This window comes from Prinia subflava, chromosome 3, assembly GCF_021018805.1.
Source record: "Prinia subflava isolate CZ2003 ecotype Zambia chromosome 3, Cam_Psub_1.2, whole genome shotgun sequence".
Lineage (NCBI taxonomy): Eukaryota > Metazoa > Chordata > Aves > Passeriformes > Cisticolidae > Prinia > Prinia subflava.
The window spans coordinates 82727375-82740286 of NC_086249.1; the positions used below are offsets into that span (position 1 = coordinate 82727375).

At 37.8% G+C, this 12912-nt stretch overlaps 1 protein-coding gene across 5 annotated transcripts in view; it reads right to left on the minus strand.

Annotated features, from left to right (window-relative positions):
- Nucleotides 1–12912, minus strand: part of ARHGEF7 (Rho guanine nucleotide exchange factor 7) — a 117868-nt gene that overhangs the window by 24115 nt on the left and 80841 nt on the right. For all 5 annotated transcript variants that reach the window (XM_063392765.1, XM_063392762.1, XM_063392763.1 and 2 more), the window contains 6 exons: nt 9450–9588; nt 8520–8579; nt 7197–7343; nt 5261–5347; nt 1727–1805; nt 261–400 (listed from right to left, as the gene is read on the minus strand). In XM_063392765.1, the coding sequence (XP_063248835.1) occupies nt 261–400; nt 1727–1805; nt 5261–5347; nt 7197–7343; nt 8520–8579; nt 9450–9588 (652 nt within the window). The remainder of the gene's footprint in view (nt 1–260; nt 401–1726; nt 1806–5260; nt 5348–7196; nt 7344–8519; nt 8580–9449; nt 9589–12912) is intronic.

Below are 12912 nucleotides of genomic sequence, written 5' to 3' on the forward strand. Positions count from 1 at the left end.
GATGGTGATGTATGCACTCGGTCAAAACAGAAGAAGTAATTATAATGAACTTTCTTTTACCCCATTAAACTGTTACACTGAGCATTTTTTCTCTGTTCACACAATTAAAATCAGAATTATCTTTTTACCTATTAAACTACAGTGACACAATTCAGTTCTTGTTACTAATGGCTAAAAAAAAAAGAATGCTTTCCATGGAGTTATATTTGCCAGACAACCTAATTCTGCTCATTCACTTGAGTCCAGAAGCTGTTTCTTACCGTGTGAGATGGCACAGAGTGAGGTTTAATGGTGGGATTCCCAACAGTTGTGACTTTGGTTTGCTTCTGCAGATGATCCACCCATTCATGCAAATCTTGTTGGTTGTTACAAGATACTAATATCCTTTCAATCATATTTCCTAGGTGATAGATACCAGAAAGACACAGGAAACAAAAAAAGAATAATTTAGTCAATCTGACATGATTAAAAAAGACACTCATTTCCTAAAAGATTGTGCCCTCTCAATACTAAGCAAAAATTTAAATCATATTTTCAGTACAACAGCATCCCACTTTTCCAGGTTGTAACACACATCGCCTCCAGGAATTTATTCTTAGCCAAGCACTGGAGTTCTACTTTTTTCCCCTAGCTCTAGTAATTAAGCATAACCTTAAATGACAGGAGTAGGAGACAGCCTCATCTATCAGCCTTAAGCTTCCCCACCTTCTCCAGTAAAGCCAGCACATAGCCTAAAATGTCATTCTTGACTCTGTACACTATACAGGAAAAGTTATAAAATAAGAGTTCACCAATCTTCTCTCAGAAGAAGGTATAAAATTTAAGCTAGGGCAAAAGTCGCTTGGAAACGTAATCTCAACCAAAGATAACTGCACTTAACACCATTTCACCCATCACATTCCCCTTGAGGTGGGCTTCAAAGCTATTGCAAAAAACCATTTTTTCTCAACATACACATTCTTTTCCCCTCTGACTCATGGCATTGATATCATACTTGAGACAGTCAAAATTAGTTTATTTAAATGCAACTTGCTTGGAGGTAGAACTAATCCAGGAACTGAAGGAAGATATGAAACTCCACCATGGGCATCTTGCACTGTCCTTTAAATTGTCTCAGGACACACAGACAAAAATTAACCAATATAAGCCTAATGGTAACAATCATTAACATCAGAGCTGCTAAGGGAGCATCTCATTTTCTCAGGAAAGAGGTGGAAAGTTTCTAGAAGAAAACTCTTGCTCAAAGCTCTTCCAGAGCCTCTCGAATTGCTATTCTTTCAGTAAATAGCATACTTTGAACTGCTTCATCACAAAAGATCTTCTCCAAGGCTACTGCCTCTATTCATTAAGACACAGAAATTCCAGGATGAATCCCATGCAAAGAGCTCCTTAACTGCTTAGGAGAAGCAGTAAAAAGCAGCTTCAAGCGAGGCTCAGGGTAGCTGTGCTACAAAGTTTGTGCAATCACAGGATGGGTGAGGCTGTAAGGGACCTCTGCAGGTCACACTCCCTGCTGCTCAAGCACAGACACCTAGAGCTGGTAGCCTGGGATCATGGCCAGGGAGCTCTCCAGCACCTCCAAGGACAGCCACCTCCCCAACCCTGTGCCACTTCTTGGTCACCCTCACAATGAAAAAGGTTTGTTCCTCTGTTCAAAGTGAGCATTTAATGCTTGAAACAGTGTATCCTGGAATAACTAGCAAATAAAAATACTAATGGGCAATACCTGATATTTCAAATGCATTCTTATGGTTTTCACTGTCTTCTAGCTTTGTAATAGTCATTCCTGTCATAGGCAGTTTTCCCTTAAAAAAGAAAGATGGTAACATTGACATTTAATATAAAACATATAAAAACATTACAAATTAAAGAAAACACTAACTTTAACCTCTGAAAAAAGTCGTGCATAGTAAATTGACACATACACCCTGATGTGTTTAAAAACATTTAAAAATCCATACAACCATACGAACATCTCACAATGGGAGATTTTCATATGTCCAACTTCTGCAAATGACATCTGTGATGTCAGTACATCTAGCTTACACCTATTCAGGCTACAAAATCCATGGAAATACAATAGTGATCATTCCTCAGTCTCAGATTCCTGAAACTGAGACCTTCAGAATCATCCATATTACATGACTGGAGGAAATACTGACTCTTCTTTAAGCACAACTTAAAGAAGTTTGCAAACTGTTTGATTAGCTCCCAGAATAAGGTCTGTAGAACAAGGAAATTTATAAAGGAGTATTTCACTAATAAATGAATCAATTATTTACTGAACATTTATTTCTCTAATAATGCCACTACTAAATTCCCTCATGGAAATACTTTGGGGGGAAAAAGCTGCAGTGAACACTTTCAAACTTGTAAATTTTCTACAGAAGTACATACTAATTTTGCAGAAAATCCCACTTTAAACCCAGTCAAGCAGGAAAAAAAAGTCAGTTTAGGATAACTTTTTGACCCTTCGAAACACAGAAGAATAAATAAAACTGAGTATTTTTGGGATGAAAATGAAACTTCAATAAAAGTTCTTTAAGACAGATCCTGTATTCTCCTGCACAGAAACACTATTCAGCAAATACTGGCAAAAGCACAAATACTATGTGCTGTGGAATTTTGGCTCCAATAGAGCAAAAATAATAAAAAACAACTTTATGTTTTCTTCTTTCCTAAAGACAGCAGAATGGACAAAGGTTTCTTAGAAGCTTGAAAACACAAAATCACTTGGTATTCTGTAGGCACAGAGCATGCTCAGGCCCAAGATACCAAAGAGAAAGGACGACTTCTCTTGTGGCAGCTTCCCCACTGAAGGAAACATGGTGGCCATGTGCATGACACAATGCAGCTAAAATTTGCTCTTTTCCCTTTTTTCCAGTGTTTGCTGGTTCATAAATAACACAGCATACAACCACAACAAGAGAGATGTGCAAGAACTGGTGATACAGGTGAGCAGGCAATACAGGGGTACACTGCTGACAGGGATCCCCTGAATCACATGGCAAGAGAAAGTACAAAGTCAGCAAAACATAAAACTGAAGTGAACTTGTGAATCATTTATATTTCCCTTCTTTTAATAAACAATTGTGTAGCCCTCCTAAGAAGTATGGTCCTTGCTCCTTTGTGACTTCAGTTTACCACAGGTAGAAGCTCTTCCCATTAGCTCATGTAGTAGATATCAGCACTATCAACCAGAAAATCTGAAGCCTGAGAACAGCTGGGCTACTCAGAAATGCAGGGAAGGTGTTATGTTGGATGATGCCTCCAGTGGCATAATTTCCCTGAGGATGACTGAGTGAACTGCACCATCTTCTGCCTGTATCTGTCCAGTTCTGAGACGTGAACCTCAGAAAAATGTCCAGGAGGCCGACGTTATGCACCCTAGGCAGGGGCTCTGAGCAACTGTCTCAGACACAAACAGTGATAAAATAATTTCACCTTGTTGTGAACATGTAGTCATTCAAATCTGAGACACTCTCAGATAATGGGGACTACCACACATAAGGTTGTGAGGAAATTAAGAGTTTTGCTTTCAAGAGACAGTTGGATAGTGAACATTAAGAAAGGGCTGTGGCCATTCCGAGTAAAAGCTGAAGACAAACCACAGAAAATGGCTTATTTATTTACTGAACAATGCTGTGCACCTAGGGAAAAAAGTGGGTGGGAAGAAGAAGAAATGCAAGTGATAGGAGAAGAAAAATAAAACTTGACAGACTGTTTAATTTCATGTTGCTTGTAACATACTAAATTTCCAGTCAGCTGTCTTTCTAATCAGTACAGAAGAATCTGTTCTCACTAGAAATTCTGACTGTGCCACTTGGAACACAGAACTAACCTGCCTTTTATGGTATCTTTTTCCATTGGGATAATTGGAAGTGACACCTAATGAACCACCTAATGCAGCAGCTTTTTAGACAAATTCATCTACAATTGTGGTAGGTAAAGTACAAATCCAAACACAAATTTTGGAATTTAATTGCTCTTAATTCAAAAAAAAAAAAAAAAAAAAAAAAAAAAAAAAAAAAAGGTCACATTTTGTGACATTTTTGTCACTGTGGTTGATCACATAGGAACACCAAATGACCAACCTTCAGCATTTCTTTGAAGCAGGCAAATCACTGCTCAGGAGAAAGGAATGAACTGTTTAAGTGTCTATTTTACAGAAGCATTTCTCGCAGGTGAAATCTGTCTCCTTTTAGAACTTTGTTGTAGTTTTTCCCTGTCTTCTGGTATTTCACTGTGATGTCCCAAACCTGCATGGCATCATTTGAATATTTACAAGACTTTGGAAGTCATGGATTACACAATTGCCTCTCTCAGGAGTCTTTGAAACTATACACCCAAGATGCAAGTGCTTCTGTGAAACACAGCTAGAGCTACAGGGGAGCCAAGACAAACGGCACTGCTGCACTACAGCAGCTGTTCCACCTCTGGAACAGCCTGTAGGGCAGCAGCCACAAGGGCTCAGCTAGGAAACTTGGGAGAGGGCTCAAACACTGTCCGCCAGCTGTGACCAGAGCACTGGTGAAGTGAAACACCTGCTGCTAAGGTCCCTAGGGCCACAGTGTGAGCATCTCAGGTGGTGTTACACTGGGGAGCCCGAGGCTGGGGCCAGGGACTGAATGTCAGTCCATGGACTTGATCTTTTCCCACAGTTAGAGCACATCAAGCATCCATTTGGAGAATACCTTCCACTTTAATTTCACCCAGAGGGAATCTCATCGTGAGCCCTGAAACAACTTCTACTCTGTGACTCAGTGCTCACTGAACAGAAAAATAACTGAAAGATGAATTTTAAAAGTGTGCCACTGATTCAAAGATAAAACACTAATGCAGATGCCTCTAAACAAACTGATGGTAACAGCCTAATTTCACACTAACAAAAGCTTAAGGGGGCTGTGCAATTTTGTCAAGTCTCAGCAGCAGTCAAAGAGCAGTAACAAACCTATGCAGCAACACTGCTTTCCCACATAGATCTAAAAAGCTACCAATACTTCCTCTCATCAGCTGCTACTAACAAGGTAAAAAACCCCCAATGTCTCCTTGGTGATAGTCACAGCTACAAAGAAAATCAAGTCTTGGGCTTCTAGGCCAGAATTTTATAGGATAGATGACCACTTCTTATTGCAGATATTACCTTTTATCTTTATAAATGCAGAAGTTTAATAATCCTTCCAAGTTTCCTATGAAATATCATTTGGAAAGAACACAACCCCCAACACATTCTTACACATACGTAAATGTATTACTTTACCTGGTAGATAAACCCACTCATTCTTGGGCTGGCAGACAACATTAGCAAAATGTTAGGGAAGAGAAGAAGATACCTTTCATTCTTTTCCTTGTTAAAAGAAGAAAATGAAAAAGTAAATATACCATCACAATCCCCTCTCCCTTTATTTTACTGTTAAAAGCTATCAGCATCATAACTGAATGATTTCTCCACAAATATTTGCTTAGTGCAAAACTCTCTCTATTGCATTTATAAAAATAATAAAAAGAAAGGGAAAAAAAAAGAAAAGAAAACGACAGAATTACTTATTGTCTATTTGAAAAGGGCTACTAACACATGCCTATACTTTTTCCAGAAGAGTACAGCCTTGTATTTTAAAAAGAGGAATTTTACAGTCTGGGTGAAATACTGACCTAGTTTAATATGATAACAACTGGTTGGCCAATTTCAGTAAAACCAAAATTACATGCTGGATCTATTTCTTCCTATAATTTAGATGGATACTGTTACAGTCATATTGAGACTGTGGTCTCTCAAACTGGAGATCAGATTTTTAAACACTGGATTATGAGCAGAAGTAGAAAAAGCAAAGGAATAATTACTATAGTCACAATAAAAGCACTCATTACTTTGTTCTGGTTTTAGTTTGCTAGTTTCGTGTATGAAATTATCCATTGTGGTTTTGTTTGGGGGTATTTTTATGGAAGGAGGAATATGTTTACTCTGAATCTACTGCTATAATAGACAACAAAAGGGAGAAGCACTAAAGTGTAAGAGTTTAATGACAAAATAAGTATATCAGCTGAAAGCCACCATCCTATTTCAAGCATCTTCGCAAATTACAAGTCCTTGGCAAATTTTAATGTTTTTAAGCAAGCGTTTGCAAATGTCTGTACAATTTTGAGAAAGACAAAACCAAACCCAGTTGCTGTTGCACAAATGGAGCTGTCCTGTATCTTGCCAGAAAGCTGTAATGCTAAACAGAAACTTCTGGAAGTCCATTGCATTTGACATTTTACCTCCTGATTAGAGTAGGGGATGGTGATTTGTTTTGCTGGCTTCAAAAAGAGACATATCTGCAGAAGATGCATTATCAGCTCTACAGAATCTTATTTATTTACTTTAACACCTAACAAAATACCTGAGAGAAAAAAATCAAGAGACTAACTTTTAAATATTCAGTTGCATAAACATTTTTCTTTTTCTTCATATTTGTGGACCTCTTTGTTCTAAGGGAGGAAATGGACTGAATGAGGTTGCAATTCAAAAGCCCTCATCAGGTTCAAAGCCCCATCGATTTTTCAGGAGAACAACAAGCAATAAAAACATGTCAGTAACCTGTATAATGTTGCCTTTCTGTTAGCACTTGCTTTTAAGATTATTTTAACATTATTTCTGGCAGGAAAAGTTTTTCTTTATGCTTTATTTGCTTCTTTGGTTAGAAAAAAAATCACCCAACTTTGTCACTTTTAACTTTCTAATGTATACTCTTATTCTGTTTCTCAAAGATTTGGTATTCAAGCTTGTATTTCAAAATTTACTACTTAAGCAATGCACCCAAAACATGAAAGAAGAGTCTGTCTCAGACACCTTACAACAAAATTTAAACCTTTTGCTATTTAAAACACACTGTAATAACTGCTATGCACGATAATCCTGTAACATAACAACACATGGAAAATCTTGTTTAATTATGCACTTTGAAAAAAGCCCTGAAAAAAACATCTTACAAGATTTAGAACTGCTGTATTCAGTCACTTTTCAGTAAATTTTACAAATGAGACCATTTTCAAAGAATTTTATTTCAGGTTTTGTAAAAAATGCCTTAAATCAACAGAGAAAGACTTTAGCTTAGACCATCATCTCTGAAGCACTCTCTTTATTTCTGTTGTATAATGATTATAATGAATTCTATTGAAAATTGGAAGAGTGACATTAAATATGAGAAGGACATTACCTCACTTCCAGCACACTGAATCATGACTTGGGACATGTAAATCACGTTGCCAAGCGTTTTGATATCCTCTCCCTCCCAACATCGAATAGCTTCTGTCAGTATTTGCAGTTCAAGTTCTTTCCGTTTCCGTACTTCTTGACATTGTGCCTAATAAACATTGGGAAAAACATCATCTCTATAAACTCCACCAATTTGGAAGGGTTAAGGGTAGAAATACCCTCAGAAATACCACTACAGTTGTATTTACTGCTATGCTTGTAATACACACAAGACAGCACCTTACTTGAAGCATTTTCATTTAGATGACTATTACCAATATTTTTGTTAACCAGTTTTACTAACTTATAATATTATGGCTTTTCAATACACTGACTTCAATTACCCTTCCAAATCCAGTCATAGCTCTGTTACTCAAATTTCTCCTTCCTTGGTATGACTAACCAAAAATGGCCATGCTCAACAGCAAAGAGTAACACAGGTGTCAGAAATACGTGCCTATACCACAAAACATCATCTTTCAAATGCACAAACCATGAATGTCTAGAACCTTGTGTTACTACTTTTATTAAGCAGCTCCAATCTGCTCTACTTCTATCCATTTGAATTTTTCTCAACACAATTGTTTTCTCTTGTTTGTATAGCACCCAACCAACAGGATGGAATACACAAACCACTTCTGAACACTGATAACATTAAATTTCTAGTTTAGAAAATTAAGAAATGTCAGGGTATCATTAGCACACATTCCTAACAGGAAGCACAACACAGTAAGTTTATTGTAACTGAGACTGGATTACTTATATGCTTGTTGCAGTTGAGGCACAGACTTTCATTTTTTGTAAAGACTGTAGCAGACAGTTTATCTGTTCAAATTAGGCTTCCTGTTCCTATTATTGCTAGAAATTTTGCATCTTCTGAACTTCACTAGCACTTTCCTCTTCAACCCTTCTCTGTCAAAACCAACACCATTCCCCTAGAAGGAATGCACTTAGAAAAAAGAATCAGAAGATGCACTCATTTGTTGTAAAGAAGCCCTTCCTCAGGACACTAGTCATGCAAGCACTAGTAGAAAGGGAGATGAAGTATGATGAGAGGGCAGAGGTACACAATAGTTTCCTCAACTCTTACCCCAAAAGTCTATTTGCTTTAACATCCCAGCAAATTACCATCCTTAGCTCTGCCCATATACAGCATTAATTTCCAGGCTTTTTAAAATTTACTACACATTAAAAAAAAAACCTTCATTTTTTTAAGCAATAAAGGAGGGTGAAATTAGAAAACATTCTACTTAAAATACATAATCTATTCTTTTATTACTCTTACAGAAAGATTTTTGAAGGCAGTCATGGATTTTTGAATATCTGGACGATCCGGATGATAATCCTAAAAACAATGGAGAAAACATACATAAAAGGTTCAGTTCTAGCAAAGTTAATTTTAAAAAATGTTAGAGGCTTAATTAAAAACAAACAATTCTGCAAAAATTTAGTTGTAGACTAAGCTGGTCTCCTCATAGGCTTCTTATATCAATAGCACAATTTATATCAATCTTAGCACAATTCTAGTTACACTTAAAATAGAGCCAAAGAAGTTTCATAAGACCCAGTGGATAACAGATTTTGAAATCCCAAGAGGAAAGTATTTATAGAGTTTTGTTTAGCAGGTTAGCTTTGTCACAAAGGTGATTCCCTACAGACTAATTAGCATGTTCTGCTGTCACTGGCTGACAAACCAGTCTGTGTGACAAGACCCCCACGCTTTCTATTTCTTTTTTTCACACTCCATATTTCTAACCTATTAAATGCAAAGGTGAAAAAAGTAGGTCCTCAAACACGTTCTCGTCCTGTAAAGATCACTTTTGGACAGTGTTCATTAGAAGTCAGAGGGACTATTTTGCCAATGTGTTGGACATGCTAAGGTGAAAAGCAGTACTCCCTCTACAAGCTTAAGTGGCCCCAAGTAGTGTGCAGTAGACACATTCAATGTCAAGTTAACTAGAGACCCTGGTAAGGCTATTCTAGGAGTGATGCTAGCTTTTCTGGATTGTTTTACTTTAAATGTTTTACATTTAATGCTTTTACAGGGAGTTTTACTGCACTGACTTTTACATAAACCACGGCAGCCTGTAGTTTAGAAGGCTGACGGAAGAGCAAACAAATGTAACTTTGGGTCCCATCATGTTTGACATGTACCTTTAAAATAATTGTTGTCAAATCATCATTAAGCTGGAACATAAATGCTGATAAGATATACCTCCATGTGCCTTTCAAGTTCTTTGAGTAACGTGGGGTATTTATCCAGACGCATAAAAGGTTTGCTGAGGCCCGTGGTCAGTACAAGGATCCCAGGGCTGTTTGCACCCTTCATCTCCATGAATTCTCCTAGTTCCTCACTGTGTACACAAGATATTTAAGCAAATGAAGATCAAATTATCAAAACAAATAAATTACATTGGATTCACGATTCAGTCTTTCACTGCAATGAAGTATGCCAATAAAACAAGAGGCCAAATGAAAAAATTGATTCAAGGACAACTTAAGTGCTGTGACCCATTTGTGTATTGACTAGAATACAGGAACAAAGTCATTTGTGTAGATTTGGGGCTCAACCAAATTTTTTCAACCTGGGAAAAACATACATAGGATCAAATCCACTGTTCTAGACAACCAGTGCTCAAAGACAGTTCCTAAATGTTGCACCATTCAAGCAACAATTACAGAATTTTATTACTTAGCTCTTCACTCTAGTAAAATTACATATGACCTTAGAGGTGGTTTACACAAGCAATACACAAGCAAGAGTCAAACGCTTCATATATAATTAAAAACAGGTGGTTTTTATGGTGTCAGATACCAATAAGAAGACAGAACAGTTTAGAGGTTTTTTCTCTCCCCCCTTACATATTTAACGACCTCATCTCACATCCAAGGTGTTAATGCAAGAAAATGACCAACATCCCTACAAATGGTAGAAATAATCACCATGCAGTCCATTCTCTAATGAGCTAGGGTTTCATGAAGTGTGGACTTAGACAACACACTTCTTTTCATAGCAAAGTCACTGTAAGAAATCCATTCTCTCCGTGTCTCATGACTTGCCACTTCCCTCTCTAGATATTTTTTGGTGTTTGAATAATTCAAAACTGGCCCAGCCCCTCAATTTTTACAACAACACAGTTAAAACACCAGATCTGAGACTTTCAGCTCCCTTTGCTATCAAGGAAACAAAATAGCTACATCTCCTGCTTACAAGGCAGAGGTTTTAGAGGACTACGATGAAGGAAGACTAGCTTTTCAAGAGTTTAAACTACCACGACCAAAATAAATCCTCTCCATTCAGAACGGAAGATACGGCAGTATCTGGGCTGATTGCCAGGCTTTATAAAATATAAGTTGCCAAAGAACACAGAATTCTAAAGGCAAAAATCTAAATAAAAGAAGTACAGAAAGTAATTTTTTTAAAAATGTAACATCTTACTGCATTCAAGACACACATACACTCCTTCCCATTTCAGAACAAGTGACACTGCTTATTAATGTCATTTCTCAAACAGATGAGGACAACAGAACAAGAACACAAACATGGTGCTCAGAGGCATGGTTTAGTGGTGGACTTAGCAGGGCTGGGTTAACAGTTGGATTCTATCTTACAAGTCTTTTCAACCTAAATGATTCTACAGTTCTATGGACTGTGACCTTCCCATCCCAATGTAAGTGCTCTACCCACTATCCCACCTGGATAATTCACTTCCCAGGTACCAAAGCTTCCCCCAGCTCACAGAAAAGAGGGTACTTTTCCACAGAGTTTACTTCAAGTTTACTTGTCTTCAGATTAGCTAACTGGAATTTACTCACACTACCTTGCTTATGTTTATCCAGCACTGTTTCTGAATTGTCAGGTCCATCATCATTTACATCACCTCTTTCAAGAGCTTTCTGTCCCCATTCTAAGGAGGCCCAGGCACTCCTCTGTGTCTATTTGTGTCATTTCAGCTCCATTTAACTACATTTAACTGCATTTAACTATAGAGTGGAGAAAGAGGGTGAGGGGATTTCTCACCATCTGCTGTGCATTTTAAAGATGCAAAAAGAAGGGCTGGGCACACTTGGGAAGAACCTTGCATCCTTCTTAAGCAGGATATATCAGCAACTCCAGGCCTTCAACAACAGTTTGTGACAAACAGGTTTTAGCCAAAGTTGAAACACCTTGAAAAACTTCCTACAATATCTTGCATGAAGTGTTATAATAATGCAACACACATGAACCCGAGTAATTTTTTGAGCTTAAATTTAAAATTAAGTAAAGCTGGCCAGCTCTGAATACCTAGAGGCTGCCCTTGCTTAGCATAAAATCACACCAGGTCAGAACTTGACAGCTGGCTGCAGTGGCATCCTAAACAAGAGTAGGGATTTTGACTTGAAACTGTGTCTTGGGTTTATTGTGGTACCAGCTACTTCGAGGTCAGGTACTCTGGGTAATTCCCTGAAAGATCAGGCTGCACAGCTACAGGGTGGTGGCACCTCCTCTTCTCCTGACTCAGTTAAAAAGAAAGAAACTGTTTCCAGTAAGTAACAAAGGTATGACACCCAGTTTACACAGGAAGCTTTACCAAAGTTCACCTGGGAAATTCCTCCTGCCAGAAGGCACCCATTGGCTTTAAATTTCACTTCCCTATGTATGCCACTGATCACGTGCAAGTCATTGCTTTTCTGCTTTATCCATTCACTGTACCTGCAATCACCCCCACCCATTTCAGCATCATAAAGCCAGGTTACACACAGTACTTTATACTTCATCGTACTTCACCTTCTTCATGACAAAGACATTTCATACAAGAACCAAGAGGAAGTAGCTGTTTAAACTCATTCTTTGCATTTTGTTTGCTTCAGTCAGACACAGCCCCTGCTGCCTCATTCTACCAACTCTGCCCTTTTACAGTATCTACTACTCTTCCCCATTTCAGGCAGCACAATCCATAAGTGTATTACAGAGATTGTCTTTCACTCCTCCAAAGCTGCATTTTCCACAGGATGTGCCAATCTTGAATACAACACTGTTCTGAACAGTCCTCATTTTTACCCTTAGACTGCTAAGGGGCCAAAGTCCTCATTCCTAATTACTTCAGCCATTTCCTTACTGTTGGGTGCACACAAATGCATTATACAAATAATATTTGCTGAGCTATGCACTCAATGCTTACACTTCCCCCTACCTGTTAGTTGGTTTTTTTTAATGCTTTTAGTGTAGAAAATACTTTGGTTACCATTTTGCCCATATTCACATTTCTAATTTTCATTATTATTGTTCCATTTCTTCAACTTCAGTATTATGAAAGATGTGTGAAAAAACAGGGGAAAATTCACTATAGCTTGAATTAAAATTAACTTCTTGGAAACCTGAAATAAAACCTGCTATTATCTTGTTTTCACTGTCTACTCTGCGATGTCTTTAACTAAACACACTCTGTGGTTATGCCATTCTCTGCTCAAATGACACTTGCTGCTGATCATCGCCTTTTTTACTCAATCACAATATAGGAATTTATGGAGCAACTTTAAACCTCAGCTCACTTGAAACGTACGCAAACGTCCTGAAAAACAGGCTTAGCAATGGCATCATCAGGAAGCCTTGAACGGGGAGCAGTGTTAACAGGTGTAATTAAAACTAAATGATGTCATTTTTCTCCCAACATTCCCAAGAGGACAATGTTTTCTTT